A 22,802-nucleotide genomic window follows, 5' to 3' on the forward strand; every position below is an offset into this window, starting at 1 on the left:
ATTTATATATCCCTTTAAGGTTTGTGAAGTACTTTACATATGTTACCTTATTTGATCCTTTACCACAACCCTATGAGGTAGGTGAAGTTTTAATCCTCATTTTATAGATGAGGAAACTAAGGCTCAGAAAAATTAAGTAACTTTCCCAGAGTCACGCAGCTAAGTGTCTGAATTAGGATTCAAACTCAGGTCTTCAAGTCTGGCTCCAAGTCTACTACTCTCAGTTTCTATTACTAATCGATGTATGACTGCCACAATGGAAGTAATAAGCTTTACTGTTATGTATGCTAATTAGATTTTTAAAAATATTTCCTAAAAATCCCAAACAGGCCGTATCTTAGAGGCAGACAAGCCACATTTGCTCTAAAGGCTGTATGTCATATGTTTGGGTTCTAGGAAGATCCCAAGCCACATCTCTCTGAGATACTATGGGCTCACCTTTAAGGACCCCATCTTTCTGCTTCTCTCATTCACCTTTTCTCTGAGGGCAATCCTAACAGATCAAATTCAAAGAGCAACAAGTAAAGTACATCAGAGGAAGTTGATGCCAACGAGAGAACTTTTTGCAAGGATGAGCAGGAGTGAGTGGAGATACAAAACTGTGGAGTTGACAGCATGAGCAATCTGCTTGCCAAAACAAACCACCAACCCATGGTGACCCATTGCCATCCCCCCCCCACAGCCAGGTGTTGAAATAGCACCCTCGTCACCAGTCTATCCTCCACCATGGAAACACAATGGGAAGGAAATGAATGGAATTACTATTCTGTTTCGCTCAAATTTAAGCATTTCTTACCTGGATCCTGGTCATCTGCTCATAACTTAAATAAATTAAAAGGAACACCACTGGAGATCCACATAGGTCCATTTATAAGGTTGATGTCATTAGATACCCTGATTTTTTTTTTCCTTTGTGAATCTTCCCAGTTTAAAAGTAGATGATGTTCTTTCTCTGACAGTGACTAATCTAGATGCTTGGAGCAATGAATTTTCAGTGTTTCAGTTTCACACATTACAAAAAAGATACAGGCCCCAGATGGATTCAGATTGAAACTGATCCATTCCATCACAAGTAGGCTTGTTCTATTTGGCTCCAGAGGGCAATACTAGGGCCAGTTGGTAGAAGTTACAGAGAAACAGATTTCAGCTCAGGAGAAGGAAGATTTTCCTGACAAATCTGTCTAAAAATGGAATGGGCTGCCTTATGAGGTAATGACTTTCCCATCCTCAAGGTATTCATAGGGTGGATAAATCTCATTCAGGAATTTTGTAGATGAGATTCTAACGTGCAATGGGATTTTGGGATAGGATGACTTCTATCATGTTGTCTAACTCTAATACTCTATGGGTAAGTCAGTTAGTCAATAAACATTTATTAAGCACCTCGTATGTGCCAGGTACTGTGTTAAGCACAGGGGATATAAAGAAAGGCAAAAGACAGTCCCTGCTCACAAAAAGCTCTTAGTCTGATAAGGGAGAGTCAGCGGAGTCAGAGCCCAGTACGATGTGAACAACTTCTTTAAATGGATCCTGAGGCAGGCTTTTTTTTTTTTAAACGACATGCCAGTCTGGAAGGGTATTTTTTATTGCTTTGTCTGTGGGTGGGAGATTGGACTAGACAACTTCTAAAGTCCCTTCCAACTCTAAAGTTATTTGGTTTTATTATTTCCATTTGTCCCACAGAGTCTTATAGATGAGCAGCTGAGCAAAAAAGAGCACTTGTACCTTCTCTCCTTTGGCACCCATCCCTCAGTCCTCTGGCCAAATCCAGTGAAGGTCAATAAGTCCAAGTGAGTGCTGCATCCAACAGTGGTGACATTTAAAACAATCAGAACAGGATAGACCGAGGAAAGCAAGACAGTAGGAGTGCTTCCATACTTCAGTAGATCTGGTTCGAGTCGAAGTGAGGAGGTCCCTCCAACAGTGAGGTTGAAAACCATCCATGTGTTCTCATGGAAGAATGGGAGCAAGAAGCACAGTAGATAGAAAGTCAGGAGACAAAGCCCTACAATGACTGGAATAGCTGGGAACTTCTGAAACCAGAGTAAATTCCAAGGACCAAGAATTTCTTAGCAAGAAATCTGTTTAAAATATATTTCTATTTATTTTGTTAAATGTTTCCCAATTACATGTAAACATTTTTATAATATTCATTTTTTAAAATTTTGAGCTCCAAATTCTCTCCCTTTCCCCTCCCCCAGTTCTTAGAATGCAAACAATATGATATTGATTTTATATGTGAAATCATGCAAAAAAACCCAAGAAATCTTCACCTTTTTTTTTTCAGGGTACTCTCTGGCAGTCTGATGAACTTATGGACCCTTTCTCAGAAGGTTTTTAAATGCATAAAATAAAATACATTGGATTATAAAGGAATCCAATTATACTAAAATGCCATTTTGAGGGGAAAAAAATATGTATTATATATATATATTAGGCAATTGGGGTTAAGTGACTTTCCCAGTGTCACACAGCTAGTAAGTGTCAAGTGTTTGGTCTCAGGCCAGATTTGAATTGAGGTCCTCCTGACTTCAGGGCCGGTGCTCTATCCACTGTGCCACCTAGCTGCCCCAAAATATTTTTTTAAAGTAAGTTCACAGTCTCCAAATTAAGAACCCCTACCCTAGATGGAAAAAGGTCTTTTCCATGTGAAGGCACACTTCTGATTTGCAGAGCACAAAGTCCTGGTGCCTCTGAGCCCCAGTCCCTGGGTTGCACCCAGTGCAGCCAACCACACTACCCTGTCTAAAGTTTGAGCGCCAACCATTCAAATTCTACTGCAGAGAGCACAACTCTGATGGGCTGCTCAAACGCCAAATGTGTGTTTGCCTAAAAGACTATTTTATGGAGATCTTACACAAGGCAAGCACTCATGTAGTGGTCAAAAGAAGTGACACAGGGACATTCTCAAGGTCTCTCTGAACTTTGGAATCGGATTGCATGACTTGGGAGGCACTAGCAAAGGACCACCCAGCATGGATGGCATGCCCACATGGACAAAGGCATTGTGCTCTGTGAGTGAAGCAGAATTGCAGTCCCTCAAAAGAAATGTGAGGTGTGCAAATTCAGAGACATCTCCATTCCGAATGTTCATGTGGACTATTTGTGCCTGACCTGTGGTAGGGCCTTCTGAGCTCATACTGGTCTGCTCAGCCGCAGTCAGAGACACTGTACCTTGACTCCAACATAGTGATGTCATTTTGGTCCTCTTTGAGAATGAAGGACAGCAACCAACCAGCCCAGTGTTTGCGTCTACCTAATGTTAAAAACTTCTAGGGTTCCCTGTACTCTGGATCAGACATTTTTAACTAACAGATCCCTGAGGGATCCATGGCTAAATTTCAGGGGGTCTTTGTGTGTGGTTTTTAAAAATATTTTGATAACTATATTGTGATATACTGGTTTCCTTTAAAATCTTATGTATTTTTATTTTATGCATTTAAAAACATTCTTCCCGCCCAGTGGGCAATCAAATGGTACATACCCTTTGATCCAGCAATACCACTAGTAGGTCTGTATCCCAAAGAGAGAAAAGGGGGGAGGGGGAACCTATGTGTACAAAAATATTGATAGCAGCTCTTTTTGTGGTGGCAAAAAATTGGAAATTGAGGGGATGCCCATCAATTGGGGAATGGTGAACAAATTGTGGTATATGATTGTAACAGAATACAATTGTGCCATAAGAAATGACAAGCAGGCTGATTTCAGAAAAACCTGGAAAGATTTACATGAACTGATGCTGAGTGAAGTGAGCAGAACCAGGAGAACACTGTACACAGTAACCACCACATTGTGCGATGATCACCTGTGAATGACTTAGCTATTCTCAGCAATACAATGCTCCAAGACAATTCCAAAGGACTCATGATGAAAAATACTATTCAAGTTCCAGAAATAGAACTGGAGTCTGAATGCAGGTCAAAGCATCCTATTTTTCACTTTATTTTTTTTCATGTTTTTTTTCTTTTGGTCTGTTTCTTCTTTCACAACATGACTAATATGGAAATATGTTTTACATGATTGCACATATATAACCTGTATCAAATTGCTTACTGTCTTGGAGTGAGGGGGAGGGAGGGAGAAAATTTGAAACTAAAAATGTTTAAAAATGAATGTTAAAAATTGTCTTTACGTATAATTGGGGAAAGTGACATACTATTAAAAAATAAAAGCATTCTTCTGAGAAGGGGCCCATAGGCTTCACCAGGCAGCCCAAAGGGTTCAGGAGGCAAAAAAGGTTAAGAATTCCTGCCATACATGGAGATCCAGCACAGTACTGTGCATTACTAGGAGCTTAATAAGTTTTTTTGCTGATGACATTTTGCCTAACTTTTTTCCCTGAGCCTGTCTCAAAGGAAACCAGATATCAGTTTAGCTGTAGTGACAATCTAATCCTAATCAAGTCACAAGTACCTGAATAAAGTTCATTTCTGTCATCTGTTTCTTCATCTTTCTCTTCATCTCATTTATGAGAGCTTATGGCTCTGTGCTGATCCAAAGCTGGTCCATTGCACGCCCTAAGGGAGTTCCCACTCTGAGTCAAGTCAGTAGTAGCAAAGGCCATGGGAAACATTTTCTTTTCTTTCTTTTTTTTTTGTTAGTTTTTTGACTAGGCAATGGGGTTAAGTGACTTGCCCAAGGTCACACAGCTAGTACGTGTTATGTGTCTGAAGCTGGATTTGAACTCAGGTCTTCCTGAATCCAGGGCCAGTACTCTATCCACTGCACCACCTCGCTGCCCCATGGGAAACATTTTAAGTAAAGAAAGATAGCTCAGTACTTTAGGCGAAAGTGGGGATAGTTCCCAGGACGTTGGTTAGGAATTTGGGTCTTGGTCTCAGTTTTGTCCTCTCTTCAGACTCCAGGAAGCTAAGGAGTGGGTACAGATGTTACAGCCCCGTGGAGGAAGCAATTTACTCCAAGCTCTGAGAAAAGCCCTCATGAAGAAGGAGCTGAATTCCTTGGTAGTCATCATAGGCAGCTGGTAGGTTCCTTTTCCCAAGTGGACAACAATGTGAACTGAGACAAAAAATCATTTTTGCTATGCACATGAGACTACGCATGTAAGAATGTATCCTAACTTTGAGACAAATTAAAAGGACATTTTGTCTTGCTACTAGAAAATTCTGCCATCTTTCAGATGTGAAATTTAGCTATTAATCCATCATCAGATGTTGCTTTAAGTTGGGTTTCCTATTGGAAGAATGGGTCCCTCAAACTAAGCTCTCTCTCCTCCTACTTCTCCTAGGGATTAGTGGCATGCATTTACAAAATGTTACATAAGGCAAGAAGTGCTGTAACCAGAGATGAAGTTATTAACTATGCAAAGCTAACTCATCTGTATCAGGATTGGCCTATAGAAGAATTAAACTCATGCCTGTGATCTCATCAGCCTAATCAACTGGTCTGTTCTATGTTTGAATTAAATTATATCATGACTACTTTTGACTTTCCTTCCTACTGCAATTTTCTTTTCCTTCTTGGAAACACTAACGTCTTTTCTTGAGATGATACGAAAACCTTTGGGGTTTCCTTTGGCCCTTGCTCTGGCCTGTACAATTCTGCTTTCTCTTTGATGCTGATTTTCCCATGGCACTGATTAGAGGGAGTTTGTCTAAAGTGTAGAGATTCCTGGAGGCCAAGCTACATGGATCCTAGAGCTAAGAACACGGCGTTTTAGAACAAGATAGGAAGAACTGAATACTTTTGAGAATCTCCTTAGAGAAGACACTCTGAAGCATGCAATGTGAAATTATTCTACACACTCTTTTTATGATGTAACTATTTTAATAGCAGGAATGTTGGGCCCACCAGCCTATGTATTTTAAGATATCCCCACATAGCACTGTTTAAATGTCTACAAAAGGAGAATAAGTAGGCAGAGGAGGAAAAAATTGATGTAAAAAAGGATATTCTTAAATCTAAGCACTCAAATAGTCCCTGAATAACTAGGATTGTCAGGCATGGAACCTGTGATTAGTGTTTTCAAATGCACACACTTCTGGCAGCTTCCCAGTGAAAAATGGTGAGAAAAAGATCATTGAGACATTCTAGTCCAACGATGTTGAGAGAGAGGAGGCAACACTGAGGATTAGAGAACTGTGTATAAAGCCATCTGCCTAGGAAGTTCAGGTGCCTTTCTCAGAAGGAAACCACAGGCATAGAGCATAAGTAATCTAACATACCATTTTGTAGTAACTCCTTTACTTTGGAATTGTCTCACTATGACCTGGCTTGTTTGAACCTTGGTCCTTCTCCCCAGCCCAGATCAATCTCCAGAAATTCTATCAGACTACATTCTGCAGTGCACCCTGGGAAGGAATATGATCCTCCAGATTGTCACTTATAAATGTAGCAACCACATGCCCCTGGTAAGTGCCTACAATGGTAGGAAGCTTCTCATTTGGTGGTTTCCCACTGAACCAGAAAAAAAGCCATTATGGCATAGAGATCTGGACTTAATCTCTGGCTTGGAGGAACAGTTAAGAGACTTCAGTTCTTATGTCAATTTGATTATAAACTCTGCCTCTCTGTGCCCCGGTTTTCACTCCTGCAAAATGGGAAGCAATGAATTTGTGGAAATGGGATTAATGAAAGAAGGAAGAGTTTGGGCTCCAGGGGATAAGTAGTAGTAGTAGTGGTAGTAATAGCAGTACTAGTAGTAGTAGCATTTACATAGCGCTTTAAGATTTGCCAAATACATTACAGATATTTCATTTGATCCTCACAACAGCCTGGGAAGGAGGAACTATTATTATCTCTGGTTTACACAAGAGGAAACCCAGGCAGACAGAGGTTAAGTGACTTGCCCAAAGCTAGTAAGTGTCTGAGACTGGATTTGAACCCAGATCTTCCTGACTCCAGGTTCAGTGATCTATCCAAGAGTTGTAAACCCCAAAATATTATTATTACTCTCTTCGGGACTCACAATAGCTTTTTTCTGTCACCTTCACTATAGGCCGTGGTCAGGAACTTTGCAGAAGGTCTTAGAGGCCATTACCACTGCTACACACTAATACCAGAGGTAAGCCTGCCTATTTCCTTGCTATCAAGACCATCCTCAGGGGGCAAGTTTCTGGGCCAATCACTGTATGTGGTTTCTTTTTGGGGTGGTGATGGTGGTGATGGCAACAGTGATGGATATGGGCCATAGTATACATTTCACCTTTGGGCCTTCCTAAGCACCAAGTGATAGAACAGCCCTCATCTCTTACTTATTGCTGTTTTGAGTCACCATCTAACCACTGCTTGACCTCCTCCACTCTAAACTTCCTCATTCTGATTGCAGTCTTCTGTTCTTGCACTCTTTTGATGCCTTTACTCTTACCATAACAGTTGCTTTCCTCTGTCAACCCTTTTCTGGCCTCACACCCTTCCTTATACTGTCTTGTATCTATGGTTTGTTGTTGGTAGTTCAGTTGTGTTCAACTCTTAATGTGACTCTACTTGAGGTTTGTTTGTTTTTTGTTTTTGTTTTTTGGGGGTTTTTTTGGTGAGGCAATTGGGGTTAAGTGACTTGCCCAGGGTCACAGCTAGTAAGTGTCAAGTGTCTGAGGTCACATTTGAACTCAAGTCCTCCTGACTTCAAGGCTTAGAGCTCTATCCACTGTGTCACCCAGCTGCCTCTTGAGGTTTTCTAGACAAAAATACTGGAGTGGTTTGTCTTTTTCTTCTCCAGCTTATTTTACAGATGAGGAAACTAGGGCAAACAGGGTTAAGTGACTTGCCCAGACTCACACAGCTAGTAAGTGTCTGAGGCCAGATTTGAACTCGGGAAGATTAGTCTTCTTGACTCCAGGCCAAGTACTCTATCCACTGAATCACCTAGCTGCCTGCATCTTTGGTTAGATGCTAGCTGCTTCAGTAACACCTTTTCCTCCACCATCGAATCCCTGGCCCTGTTGACTTTTTGCCATCCCTGTTTTGTTAACATTTACCCCAGGTAATTCTGCAGCCTCTATCCTACTCTTAAGCAGCTTACTGTGTGCTTACAGAGAAAATCATGAAATGGTACTGATCATGTCAGTAAATTCATGCTTCAACTGAGCCCTTACTGATGCACATTTCATCAGACTACTTTCTATAGTGTACCCTGGGAAGGAATCTGCTACACAGATTCTTCATGTCTTATTGATTGTCTTTCAGATTCCCTCTATTAGCTATTTCAAATCTTCTCTTTGCTCAGACCTCTAACTCTACTCACTCCTTGCAAATGATTTCCTCATTACTTTACCAAGAAAAATGAAGTCATCCTTTGTAAATTTCATGCTTTTGTTGTTCCAAACTCCTATATATCTTTTCCTTTCCTTTCCTCCTTCCCTCCAGTCTCAAAAGAAGAAATGGCTCTCCTCCTTGACAATTCAGTTCAACAAACATTTATTTCCAAAGCTAACCCTTCCACCTGTATCCTAACCCCTCCTATCTCCTTCATCACTTTATTCCATTAAATCATCCCCCCCCATGCATTTTCAATCTCTTTCTCTGCTGAACCAACAAACATACTTTTAAAAAATCCTTTATCCCAAAAAACTCCCTTTAACCCTTTACACCTCCTCAAGTTAGCCAGTCTCTCTCCCTTTACTGCCAAACTTCTAGAAAGAAGAATCCAAAGTGGGGATTGAGGGAGGTTGCTTTGCTGCTCTATGTGTATTTGTTACCAAAGTTTTCTTTTTCTTTTTTGTTTGTTTATTTAATTGGCAGTGAGGAAGAGAGAAAAATAGATGCTTGTTGACTTTTTTAGTTAATTTTTTTAAATAGTAGTTTATACTCAATGCTTCTATTTCCCCACCTCTCCCACTCATGAATCAAAGCTCTACAGTCAGGCTTCCATAACCACCATTCTGCAGAAACAGTTCTCTCCAAAGTCATTAATGACCTAATTAATAAATCCAGGTTGTCATTTTTTTCTGTCCTCTTTGTTGTGGACTCTCTGTGATATTTGACATTGTTGACCAGTTATCCTCTCCTCACTGATAGCCTCACAAAGCTCAGTTTCTGTGACACTGTACTGTCCAGAACCCGTTCCTTCCCTATCTCCTATGCTGGCTTATCATCCTCTTCAGGTTCATTAAATGCTGATATCCCATAAATGAATTTCTATCCACAACGTTCTTTTCTTCTTTCTCTACAATCTTTCCATTGGTGATCCCCATAGTTACAATTATCAGCTCCATGAATGAATGAATGAATAAATGTGTAAGAAAGGGAGAATGTGATTCCCTCTCCCCCAACTCAGGTGATTTAGTCACAGAATGTAGTTAGTCATGGATAATGAAGTTTTAATGTGGTAACAAAGTGTTAAACTAACTGTAAAATGTTGGCCATATCCAGTAATCCCTTTATAAAGTGTGAAAACCTCTCTAATTGATAAAGAGGGGAAGAACACGGTTGGCTGAGCTAACAAATCACCCATACCCCTGGAGGCTTTAAAAAGCTAAGCCCTGGGGAGTCTAGAGGAGTCCAGGCTACTGAATGCTTTATGGAGAAAAGCCCTTCAGGAAAGGAGGGGTTTTCCCTCTCCTTCCCTTTTGGTCATGGTGTCTAGCAGTGACTTGGCCAAAGGGAGACACGCCATCACACAGTTTGTGAGTTTGTCAGTCCAAGAAAACTTCAGACACAGCTGATGGAACAGATATACAGACAGACTCCAGACAAACCATGCTTCACAGAGGAGAAAAGATCTTCAAAGAGTGTGATCTCTGGCAGCAGAAAAGAGAGCCTACTATGGACTCAAAAGAAAGCTAATCCTGGCAGTTGAGAGTTGAGCTGTGGAAAGGATAAGCCCCTGGAATCCCAGATGAAGAACCTCTCCAGCAGATACAATGAAAACAAGAGTTGCTGGACCAAGAGAAAGGCCTCCAGGAAGGCGGAGCCAAGATGGTGGAGTGAAAGCAGCAACTTGCTTGAGCTCTCCCCCAAACCCTTCCAAACACCTATAAAAATAGCTCTAAACAAATTCTAAGGCAGCAGAGCCCACAAAAAGACAGAGTGAAACAAATTTCCAGCCCAAGACAACCTGGATGATTGATCAGAAAGGTATATCGCACTAGGCTGAGAGCTCAGTACAATGCAGCGTGGGCGCGCAGGCCACAGCGAACCTGGAGCAGGCTTCAGAGGACTGAATCACAGGCAGCTGTGGTGGTTTCCAGACTCCTCAATCCACCAATGCCAAAGACAACTTAGAAGGTCAGTGGGAAAAGTCTGTTTCTGCGGTGCTCAGAGAGGAAGGCGGGGTCTGAGATCCAGTTCCCCAAGAATGCGGCCCTGGGGTGGGCAGCTGCTTCCCGAGCTTCCTGCCCACAGACTGAGGGGGAATCGAGTGGCTGATCAGAGGGGGATTGCAGGGATCTCTCTGCTGGTGCTGAGGCAGGAATCTCTTGCTTTGCCCGTGCTTGGATCTGGGTCACAGTTCTGGACAGGGGTCCTGGGGTGAGGAGGAGTGCTGGCACGGTGGAGCTTGTAGTGGCTGTGGACAGGAAACCTTCCTCACAGTTCCAGGACAGAAAGGAGTACTTGTGGTCACTAATAGACCACAGCACAGGCCAGGAAAGGAGTAAACACCTCACCCCTTATTATACCACCTTGCAAGAACTGAAAATTTACAGGTCCCTACAAGTATCTCTGAAAACAGCTATATAAACCCCAAAGCTTGGGACAGTACATTCTCCACATTGGAAGCAGACTCTTACCTTAACAAAGAGTTTAAAACTCAAGTAATTGGCTGGGATCATGAGCAAGCAGCACAAAAAGTCAGACTATATTATCTTACTTTGGTGACAAAGAAGATCAAAATATACAACCAGAAGAAACAACAAAGTCAGAGCTCCTACATCCAAAGCCTCCAAGAAAAATATGAATCAGTCCCAGGCCTTGGAAGAGCTCAAAAGGGATTTTGAGAAGCAAGTAAGAGAAGTAGAGGAAAAACTGGGAAGAGAAATGAGAGTGATGCAAGAAAATCATGAAAAACAAGTCAACAGCTTGCTAAAGGAGACCCAAAAAAATACTGAAGAAAATAACACCTTAAAAAATAGCCTAACCCAAATGGCAAAAAGGCCCAAAAAGCCAATGAGGAGAAGAATGCCCTAAAAAGCAAAATTGGCCAAATGGAAAAGGAAGTCCAAAAGATTACTGAAGAAAATACTTCCTTAAAAATTAGAATAGAGCAATTGGAGCTAGTGACTTTATGAGAAATCAAGACACTGTAAAACAAATCCAAAAGAATGAAAAAATAGAAGAATGTGAAATATCTCATTGGAAAAACAACTGACCTGGAAAATAGATCCAGGAGAGAGAATTTAAAAATTATTGGACTATCTGAAAGCCATGATCAAAAAAAGAGCCTAGACATCATCTTTCAAGAAATTATCAAGGAAAACTGCCCTGATATAGTAGAACCAGAGGGCAAAATAGAAATTGAAAGAATCCACAGATCTCCTCCTGAAAGAGATCCCAAAGGAAAACTCCTAGGAATATTGTAGCCAAATTCCAGAGTTCCCAGGTCAAGGAGAAAATATTACAAGCTGCCAGAAAGAAACAATTCAAGTACTGTGGAAACACAATCAGGATAACACAAGATTTAGCAGCTTCTACATTAAAGGACCACAGGGCATGGAATATAATATTCTGGAGGGCAAAGGAGATAGGATTACAACCAAGAATCACCTACCCAGCAAAACTGAGTATAATCCTTCAGGGGAAAAAATGGTCATTCAGTGAAATAGAGGACTTTCAAGCATTCTTGATGAAAAGACCAGAGCTGAATAGAAAATTTGACTTTCAAATACAAGACTCAAGTGGAACATGAAGAGGTAAACAGGAAAGAGAAATCATAAGAGACTTATTAAGGTTGAACTGTTTACATTCCTGCATGGAAAGATGATATTTATAACTCATGAGACCTTTGTCAGTATTAGGGTAGTTGGAGGAAAAAATTATATGTATGTATAGATAGATAGATAGATAGATAGATAGATAGATAGATAGATAGATAGATAGATGATAGATAGAGGGCACAGGGTGAGTTGAAGATTAAGGGGTCATATCTGGAGAATAAAATTAAGGGATGAGAGAGGATTATATTCAGGAAGAAGAAAGGGAGAGGTAGAATGGGGTAAATTATCTCACAAAAAAAACAGAAAAGAAAGTCTTTACAGTGGAGGGGAAATGGGGAAGGTGAGAGGGAATGAGTAAATCTTATTCTCATAGGATTTGGCTTAAGGAGGGAATAACATACACATTCAATTGGGTAAGGAAATCTGTCTTACCCTACAGGAAAATAGGGGGAGAAGGGGACAAGAGAGCAGGGGGATGATAGAGAGGAGGGCAGATTGGGAAAGGGGTAATCAGAAGCAAATACTTCTGAGGAGGGACAGGGTCAAAAGAAAGAATAGGAATAAATGGGAGGGCAGGATAGGATTAAGGAAATAGAGTTAGTTTTTCACAACATGTCTACTATGGAAGTGTTTTGCATAACTGCACATGTATAACCTATATTGAGTTGCTTGCCTTTTCAATGAGGGTGGGTGGGGAGGAGGAAGGGAGAAGATTTGAAACCTAAAGTTTTAAAAACATATCTTTAAAAATAAATGTTTTCACATGCTACTGGGAAATAAGAAATACAGGAAATGGGGTACAGAAGTCTGTCCTGCCCTACAGGAAAATAGAAGGGGAAGGGAATAAGAGAAGGGGAGAGAGATAGAAGAGAGGACAGACTAGGGGAAGGGATATTCAGAATGCATGCCATCTTGGGGGGGGGGAGGGGTGAGATGGGGTGAAAATTTGGAACTCAAAATCTTGTGGAAGTAAATATTGAAAACCAAAAATAAATAAATTTTTATATATATATATATATATATATATATATATATATATATATGAAAGAAAGGCCTCCAGGCCCTGCAGGACTAAGAGTTATGAGTTGCCTTTGCCACACATGTATCTTACACTTGTTCCTTTCTACCTGCATTTTAGTTTGAGCCCACTCTTCCCATGATTTATGTGTGTATTTGTGGGAGGATGTACCCCAGGTAACTACAAAATGTTCCTCCCATAAACCTGGAGTGTGGTCTCCCACAATTACACAGTCTATGGGAAGAGTGGTATAGAAATGGTGAGTAGAGCCATTACAGGGGAATAAACTGCAAAACGTTTTGTAGGAACAATGGCAACGTGGATTTGATTATGGTTCTAGGGCTGGAAAGAGGGGATTGGGTAAATGTATGGCAGCAGAGCATATGGCAAGAAAGATATACAGGATATAAAGTGGAGCATGACTGGGGCTGGCTACATATAGTGGGTCATGTGAAACATTCACTCATCAAGACAGTCCACACCCTAAGAGAGGAGATGGAGTGAAAAGTATTAAAGTCCCCCAGAGCAAGGCCTCTAATAAGGAGGGTCTAGTGTATAGGGAGGGCAAGAAAATGGTTTGGAGTGAAGATAACTATCTATATAGGTGGATCCCTAATTTATATCTCTACTCTCATTTTCTCCCTGATCTCCAGAACCATATTTCTAGCTACCTGCTAGAAATTTCTAGCCACCTAAATGTCCCAACAGCACCTGAAACTCAGAATATATAAAACTAAACTCCTTATCATTCCCGCAAAATCTGTTCCTCCCCCATAATTTCTCTATTTCTGTTGATGGAATCACTGTATTCCCAGCCACCTATACTCTTACCACTAGTCATCTTTGAGTCTTCCCTCACCCCCAAACATCCAATCAATTGCCAAGTCATAGAAAACCCACCTCTAAAATATCTCCTTTTTTCATCCCTCCTTCCATTCTCACTGCTTCTGCCCAAACCCAGGCCCTCATTTCTTCTCACCTAGACTAGTTTAATAGCCTCCTACTTTGTTTCCCCTTTGCCTATGCTTATTGCTTCGATTTCTTTTTCTTATTATTTCTTTAGCCGGTATTTCTGAAACTGTATCAAATATTAGTAGTGACAATGAACAGCCTCCTCAAATTAGAAAGACCTCTACTGTTTCTGTTGTTGTTTTTCTGTCATTTCTCACTCTTCATGACCCCTTTTGGGGTTTTCTTGACAAAGATACTGGAGCAGTTTGCCATTTCCTTCTCCAGCTCATTTTACAAATGAGGAAACTGAGGCAAAGAGAGCAAAGTGACTTGCCTAGGGTCACACAGCTAGTAAATGTTTGAGGCTGGATTTGAACTCAGGAAGAGGAGTCTTCCTGACTCCAGGTCTGGCACTCTATCCATGGTGCCACCTAGCTACTGTTTCTACATTTCTTGAGATAATACTATTTGATTTAGATTTTAGATTTGATTTAGGTAGGTACTATTCATAACATTAAGAAATCATCCATCTATTCCAATGCTTTTTAGTATTTTTAACATAAAGAATTACTATATTTTTGTCAAAACTTTTTCTGCATCTATAATAGGCCCTATCCTTCCAAAATTCTTCCATAGAGGAAGAAGAGATACAGCTGAATTCCTCAAATTGGCCCCCTGGGAAATCACCTTCAGGATCCAGCAAATTGAAAAAAAAGGGTCTTAGTGGAGTGTGAGCTCTATATAAGTCAATAGTGTTATGCAATAGCAAAAAGAAAAGAAAATGGAATGCAAACTTAGGTTCCATTTTTAAGAGAAATGTAATATCTAAGACTAGGGATGTGATAGTATCTCTGCACTCTTTTCCAGTCAGACCATATCTGAATTACTATGTTCAGTTCTAGGCATCATATTTTAGGAAGGATATTGATAAACTGGAGACCACTAAGGACAATCAGGCTATTAGAAGGTCTCAGGTTCATGTCACATGAAAATCATTTGAAGAGTAGTTAATAGACCAACATCTTACACTGTGTAATAAGATAAGGTCAAAATAGGTACATGATTTAGACAAAAACAATAGTACCATAAGTAAGTTAGGAGAGTAAGGAATAGTTTATATGTCAGATCTATGGAGAAGGGAAAGATTTTTGACTAAATGAGAGAGAGAGAGAGCATTATGGGAAGCAAAATGGATAATTTTTATTATATTAAATTAAAAAGGGTTTACACAAACAAAACCAATGCAACCAAGATTAGGAGCAAAACAGAAAGGCGTCTTTGATAAAGGCCTCATTTCTCAAATATATAGAGAACTGAGTCAAATTGATAAGAATACAGGTCATACCCCAACTGATAAATGGTCAAAGGTATGAACAGGCAGTTTTCAGAGGAAGAAATCAAAGTTATCTATAGTCAAATGAAAAAATGCTCTACATCACTATTGATTAGAGAAATTAAAATGAAAACAACTCTGAGTTACCACCTCACACCTATCAGGTTGGCCAATATGACAAAAAAGAAAAATGATAAATGTTGGAGAGGATGTGGGAAAATGGGAACACTAATGCACTGTTGGTGGAGTTGTGAACTGATCCAACCATTCTGGAGAGTAATTTGGAGCTATGCCAAAAGGGCACTCAAACTGTGCATACCCTTGGATCCAGCAATACCACTACTAGGTCTGTATCCCAAAGAGATCATAAAAAAGGGAAAAAACCCACATGTACAAATATATTTATAGCAGCTCTTTTGTAGTGGCAAAAAATTGAAAATTGAGGGGATGCCCATCAACTGGGAAATGGCTGAACAAATGGTGGTGTATATAAATGTAATCGAATACTATTATGCTATAAGAAATGATAAGCAGCTAAATCACTATTGATTAGAGAAATGCAAATCAAAATGACTCTGAGGTACCACATCAAACCTGTCAGATTGGCTAACATGACAAAACAGGAAAATGATAAATGTTAGAGAAGATGTGGGAAAATTGGAACACTAATGTATTGTTGGTGAAGTTGTGAATTGATTCAGCCATTCTGGAGAGCAATTTGGAACTATGCTATAAAATTGTGCATACCCTTTGACCCAGCAATAGCACTTCTAGGTCTGTACTCCAACGAGATCATACAAATGGGACCCACATGTACAAAAATATATATAGCACCTCTTTTATGGTGGCAAAGAATGGAAATTGAGGGGATGCCCACCAATTGGGGAATGGCTGAACAAGTCGTGGTAAATGAATATAATGGAATACTATTGTGCTATAAGAAATGATGAGCAGGTGGACTTAAAAAAAACTGGAAAGATTTGTATGAACTGATGCTGAGCGAAATGAGCAGAAGCAGGAGAACATTGTACACAGTAACAACTACACTGTGCAATGACTGACTTTGATAGACTTAGCTCTTCTCAGTAATGCAAGGATCTAAGACAACTCCAAAAGAGTCATGATGGAAAATGCATCCACACCCAGAGAAAGAACTATGGAGTCTAAATGCAGATAGAAGCATACTATTTGATCTCCTTTTCTTTTGTTGTTTTGTTTCTTCTATCTCATGGTTCCTCCCATTAGTTCTAATTCTTCTTCACATCATGAAAAAAACAAAAAGAAATGATGAGCAGGTTGAACTGAGAAAAACCTGGAAAGACTTACATGAACTGATGCAAAGTAAAGTGAGCAAAACCAGGGGAACATGGTTCACAGTAACAGCAACATTATGCAAAGATCAATGAATAACTTAGCTCTCAGCAATATATAATGACCCAAGATAATTCCAAAGGACTGATGATGGAAAATGCTATCCACATCCAGAGGAAGAACTGACATGGTCTAAATGAAAATCAATGCATACTATTTTCATTTTATTTTTTTCATGTTTTTTTTCCCTTTTCATCTGTTTCTTCTCTCTCAACATGACTAATATAAAAATATGTCTTACATGATAGTACATATATAACCTACATCAAATTGCTTACCATTTTAGGGAGCAGCAAGGAAAAGGAAGGAGAAAATTTGGAACTCAAAAAAATTTTTAATCAATGTTAAAAATTGTCTTTACATGTAACTGGAAAAAGTTTTAAACTTTTTTTTAAAAAAGCCTACTGAGGTCTCTTCCACCCCTGAGATTCTGTGCAATTCTGTGATCCTATGACAATATAATTTAATACTAGTACTACAGTAAGTATACCCTGTAAGATATTATGGTCTATGAGCTTCCCAGAATTAATACATATGAAACCTATAGATGAGAGAATAACAATGTTGAACTAATTATTACAATGACATTTATATAACAGATCAAATGTTATCAATTCCAACACCAAAGAAGAACAATGAACAAATTTATGCATTACCCTCTATTCAAATTTAAAGAATTAATAGTTGATTTTATAAAATAATTAATTGCTTAGATTACAGGTTCATGCTTTGATGACCAGTTATAGGTGTCCATTAATACATGTGTTTGGATTTTACAGGTGTGTTTGAATGTTACATTTCACACTGGGGAACCAAGTTCAGTCAGCACTTTCCTGTAGTAATACCTTGCCTAAGGCATTACTTTAACTAACAGAACTTCAGGAATAAAAGTAAAAACACAAGGAGCATAAGTCACACTTAGTCATTTTCTAATTGTTCATTCCTTCAGTGAACATTGGCCAGCCATAGCATTTACCTTCAATCCAAATTTTTTGGTTTACTCCTGCTTAGGATCAGAATTCTGCCAACAGTGATGTAGTTAAGCTCCTTAAAGAGATTCAGAAGGCTAAGAATATTCTCAGCACCATCAAAGAGATGTACGAGAGCAAGACTTGTGAAGCATTCACCAACATGGCACGAGAAGTAAGTACTGACCCTCCCTGACCTATATTTCTATACCTTTTTGTTGACATCCATGTTCAGCGTTTGCCAAGGAAGCTTTTGGCATCTCATGGGACATTTTACCCAGAAGGAATATGCAGAGAGCCTCTGAAAAATTATTTTAATTTTTTAGTCTTATCTAAATGTCTACAGGAAGGAAGGCTGGACTAACAGGATTGCTCCCAACGGGAGTTTGTGTACCCAAAGTTGAACAATCCAAAGTCCTTGCCATCTGATATGGACCCAAAGCTTTCTGAATCTGGTTCCCCTGGAAACAAAATCAGCCTTCATCCACCAAAACAATCAAGCCTGATTCTTTTACTTTCTCTTCATTTTCCCTGTTCGATGTGCCCCAGGGAAGCCAAAAATGGTTTTCACCACTTTTGGTCATTTTCACTTCCATAATGAGAGAACTGCAGGTGTTCTCTGTTCCCCTCATGACTTCCATGGAAGGAGGCTTCATATGACTATGAGATGGCTTGAAGATAATTCTTCTATTCTCCTGCCTCATTTAGAACAATCCCAGTGCCTTGTGGGTATAATTAATGGGAACTTGAAAACAACTTAATAAGTTAGTTGTTTACTAGAGCCTAATGTTAGGTACAGCTTCAAAAGCCCTCTTTCTTTTTCTTCATTTCATATTAATGGGCACAATAAATATTGCATGTCATTTTGGCTTAATAGAAAACACAGCTGTTGACAAAGCAAGATTAAGAATGAAAACATATATTATTCCCCTGGTATGCTGGTGTATGTGGGGCAGCAAGGTGGCATAGTGGATAGAGTACTAGACCTGGAGACAGGAAAACTCATCTTCCTGAGTTCAAATCTGGCCTCAGACACTTACTAGCTGTGTGACCCTGGGCAAGTCACTTTGCCCTGTTTGCCTCAGTTTCCTCATCTGTAAAATGAGCTGGAGAAGGAAATGGCAAACCACTCCAGTATTTTTGTCAAGAAAATCCCAAATGGGGTCACGAAAAATAGAACACAACTGAACAGCAAAAATACTTCAGCATAAGTGAACAAAGGCATTTCTAATATATCATGGCAGAGGGTAAAATAGCACTGGACTGGAAACTTAGGTTCCAATCTTGACTTTATACTATGTGTTCATAGTCAAGTCAGTTATTCTCATTGATTGTCAGTTACCTTATCTTCAGAATGAAGGGGCTGGACCAGGAGTTTCCTCCTCCCTTCTTTGCTGCTGATTCCAAGTAGGCTGGAGTCATGGTGGTACACGTTGTTGACATCCATGTTCAGCGTTTGCCAAGGAAGCTTTTGGCATCTCATGGGACATTTTACCCAGAAGGAGTATGCAGAGAGCCTCTGAAAAATTATTTTAATTTTTTAGTCTTATCTAAATGTCTACAGGAAGGAAGGCTGGACTAACAGGACTGCTCCCAATGGGAGTTTGTGTACCCAAAGTTGAACAATCCAAAGTCCTTGCCATCTGATATGGACCCAAAGCTTTCTGAATCTGGTTCCCCTGGAACCAGAAGTGGTTATAATACATTCATCCACATTTTACCATGATACAAAGAGCATAGCAAAGGATAACAAAAAAAAAGAGGCAAATGTTGGAAAGGATGTGAGAAAACAGAGCTGCAAACTGGCCCAACCATTCTGGAAAGCAATTTGGAGCTATACTCGAAAAGCTATTAAACTGTACATATCCTTTGACCCAGCAATATTAGATCTATACCCCAAAGAGATCAAAGAAAGAGAAAGAGAACCCATACATACAAAAATATTTAGACAGCTCTTTTTGTGAAGGCAAAAAAATGGAAACCAAGGAGACATATCAAATTGGGGAATGGCTAAACAAGTTATGGTATATGAATATAATGAAATACTATTGTGCTGTAAGAAATGATGAAGACTTGTATGAACTGATAGAGTGAAGTGAACTGAACCAGAAGAACAATTTATATAGTAACAATATTTTAAAGAGATTCAACTTTGAAGGACTTGGTAACTCTAATCAATACAATGACCCACCACAAATCCAAGGACTGATGAAAAGCATGATAAAACATGCTTTCCAACTTTAGATAAAGAGCTGATGGACTCAGAATGTAGATTGAAGCATATTTTTTTCCTTTCTCTGCCTTTCATTTTTTTTTCTTTTTGGAACATAGCTAATGTAGAAATTTGTCTTGCCTGACTATATACATATTTGTAATAAATTTGACTTTTCTTGCCTTTTCAGTGGGTAAGGGAAAAGGAAGGGAGAGAATTTGGAATCAAAAATAAAATTGAATAATAATAAATAAATTGAATTCTAAATAAATTTTTATAAAATTGAAATTTTATAAAATAAATTTTTTTTATTTATAAGATTTGAATTTTGAAATTGATTTTTTAAAAAGACCATAGTAAATGAGCAAGACTTTATGTTTCTTTCCCATGCATGTACATTTTCCAACATAAATATCAATGTTGGTAGAGAAGAGAGTAAAGAAAGTACTCACAATAAAGTTATTGTGTAGACTAGGGGAATGGGGAGTGATGACTGTACTAGATTTCTCATTGGGAATTCTAGCAGTTCCTGGGGAAGGTGAAGGGGAGAGGGTTGGGATAGTTGTGGTTAGCTTAGAGATTTACCAAATAAGGTTTCTAGGTCTACTGGTAGATACCAATCTAATGGTTGAGGACGCTTGGATTTTAAAGTCTTTCCTAGCTCTAAAATTGTTTGACTCCATGATATTTTTATGCTCAATTTAGATTTCTACAGAGTTTACAAAATTGCCCATATCCAGCTTCTTACCCAAGCCTCCAAAGCATGAGGGCCCTCTCAAAATTAAAATCCCAAACTTCTTGACCAGAACCTCTGCAGACTGGCTGAAGACAAATGGATTGAAAGGTATTTTCTTCAAGGAGTGGACACAAATAACTAAATACTACCCATTAGGTCTTGGTAAAAATACACACCCATATACACACACATACAAATGTATACATACATATACACATAGAAATATATACACACGCATACATACACATACATACATACATACATACATACATATGCGTGTGTGTGTATCCTGAACTTTATTGTCTTTACAGCCAAGAAGTTAAGCCTTTACCAAGTTTTGGCTCCTAATGCATTCTCTCCCATGGAAGAATTTGTGCCCATTCTCCAGAAAACAGTATCTTCAACTCTCCATGAGGTAATTCAAGATAGCCAGGATGTGTTAATGGAAATAATACTGCATCTGGTAGAGAGCATGGGTTCAAATCTTGACTCTGCTTCTCACTATATGTGTGACCTTGGATAAATCATTTACACTCTTTGTGCCTCAGTTTCTTCATCTGTAAAAGATAAGAGTTAGACTAAGATGGCCTCTAATTTTCCTCCGAACTCTAAATCTAACAAACCTTTTTTATAGAGGATGGTGCGCTCCATCTCACTGTTTGTTCCTTTAACATGTAGAAAAGCATCTGAAAAGAGCACCCTTTTTGGTAGCTAGATGCTATACATTTTATCACCCTGTCTCCCAAGTACCCCCTTCGCTGCTGCTCCCAAGGAAGGTGAGGATGTGGTGGTGGTTGCTATAACCTTAAATATGGTTGTAATTCATTTTCCCCTTTCTCACCATGATACCAAGAGGCCAGTGCACAAGTAAGGCTTGACTCAATTTCCCTATACTGTTCCCCTGTATGCAGAAAGCAATGATACAGTTTGAATGGCATGATGGAACCATGAAGAATATCCATGTGGACCCACCCCTTCTGTATGACTATCAGGTTAGTGATTGACTTTTGGCCTGATCTTCACACACACATACACACACACACACAGAGTAGGAAGAGTGGGAGAAGGCAGACATAAGAGGAAATAAAAAAGTTCCCCCATCTGTCTTTTTTTTAATTCAAGGCTACCTTACCCAACTTTTCCCATGTAGGTGGTGCAGTGCATAGAACACTGAGCCTAGAGTCAGGAAGACTTGAGTTAAAACCAACCTCAGACATTTACTGGCCACATGACACCAGGCAAGTTATTCATGCTTTGTCTGCCTCAGTTTCCTCATCTGTAAAATGGAGAAAATAATAGCACCTATCTTTCAGGGTTGTTGTGAGGATAATATTTGTACTTAACCCAGTGTCTGGTACATAGTATGTGCTACATAATGGTAACAGTAGTAGTAGTAGTGGTGGTGGTAGGGATAGTAGTAGTGGTAGTGGTGGTAGTAGTAGTAGTAGTAGTAGTAGTAATAGCTATTATTTATATAGTGCTTACTATGTACCAGCACTATGCTAAGCACTTTACAATTATTATCGCATTTGATCCTCACAACAGCACTGGAAGGTGGGCAATATTATTATCGCTGTTTTTACAGATGAGGAAACTGAGGCAAATAGGGATTAAATAACTTGCTCAAAGTCATTTAGCTAGTAATCGTTTGAGGTCTGATTTGAATTGAGGTCTCCCTGACTCCAGAGCACTCTATCTGCTGCACCACCTAATGCTTCTTCCCTTCCCTTCCCTGATGGGATTTATTATTATTGTTGTTATTGTTCTTACACTTATTATTGTGAAACCATTAGCACAATACCTGGTCAGGGTTGTCCCAGGACCTAACCACAATACTTACCCCTCCTCCCACATCCCTTACTTTGCCTTCCTTGGGAAACGGTTGTTTATTGAGTCTGTCTGACCTGGGGGTTTGTAGAAGCAGCTCAGCAATGCCATCCGGATGTTTGAGAGGCGGATTGAGTGGCTTTCCATCTCCAGCAGGAGAATCTGGGGCACAGTCTGTGAAAAAAGGTATTTTCTCCTATGTGGTTCCCTGTCTGCTTCATTATGTTTTTTTGGAGTAGGAGTAGCAAGGTCTTAATCTTTTCCCCAAAACAATGAGGCCTTATCCTTTCCCTCATATGCTGAACAGTCAACCTCACCACTCTGTGGCCCACCCTATCACCAGCGACCTTGTGGTCTAGGGATTTTCCCTGCCAGATAGGAACTTCTGTGATGTCAAAGCCCTCATTACCATTTCATTAATATGACAATGAAGGGGCTCCTGGAGAGTGAAAGTATAGCTGTTTCACAATAGCCACCCCAAAGGCCCAGTCAGCTCTGGCCAGTGGCAAGTTTGTTTGTTTGTTTGCTTGCTTGCATAGCACAAAGATCACATCA

At 39.6% G+C, this 22,802-nt stretch overlaps 1 protein-coding gene across 1 annotated transcript in view; it reads left to right on the plus strand.

The window, feature by feature from the left end:
- The window catches only part of VWA3A (von Willebrand factor A domain containing 3A), a 72,532-nt gene that overhangs the window by 20,362 nt on the left and 29,368 nt on the right, over nt 1–22,802 (plus strand). Inside the window, exons 8-16 of the mRNA XM_020965392.2 lie at nt 1,684–1,790; nt 4,859–4,984; nt 6,263–6,371; nt 6,959–7,024; nt 17,516–17,647; nt 20,390–20,528; nt 20,732–20,835; nt 21,332–21,412; nt 22,339–22,433. Coding sequence (XP_020821051.1) covers nt 1,684–1,790; nt 4,859–4,984; nt 6,263–6,371; nt 6,959–7,024; nt 17,516–17,647; nt 20,390–20,528; nt 20,732–20,835; nt 21,332–21,412; nt 22,339–22,433 — 959 coding nt within the window. The remainder of the gene's footprint in view (nt 1–1,683; nt 1,791–4,858; nt 4,985–6,262; nt 6,372–6,958; nt 7,025–17,515; nt 17,648–20,389; nt 20,529–20,731; nt 20,836–21,331; nt 21,413–22,338; nt 22,434–22,802) is intronic.

Source organism: Phascolarctos cinereus, unplaced genomic scaffold (genome assembly GCF_003287225.1).
Source record: "Phascolarctos cinereus isolate Bilbo 61053 unplaced genomic scaffold, phaCin_HiC Scaffold_4;HRSCAF=312, whole genome shotgun sequence".
NCBI classification, from domain to species: domain Eukaryota; kingdom Metazoa; phylum Chordata; class Mammalia; order Diprotodontia; family Phascolarctidae; genus Phascolarctos; species Phascolarctos cinereus.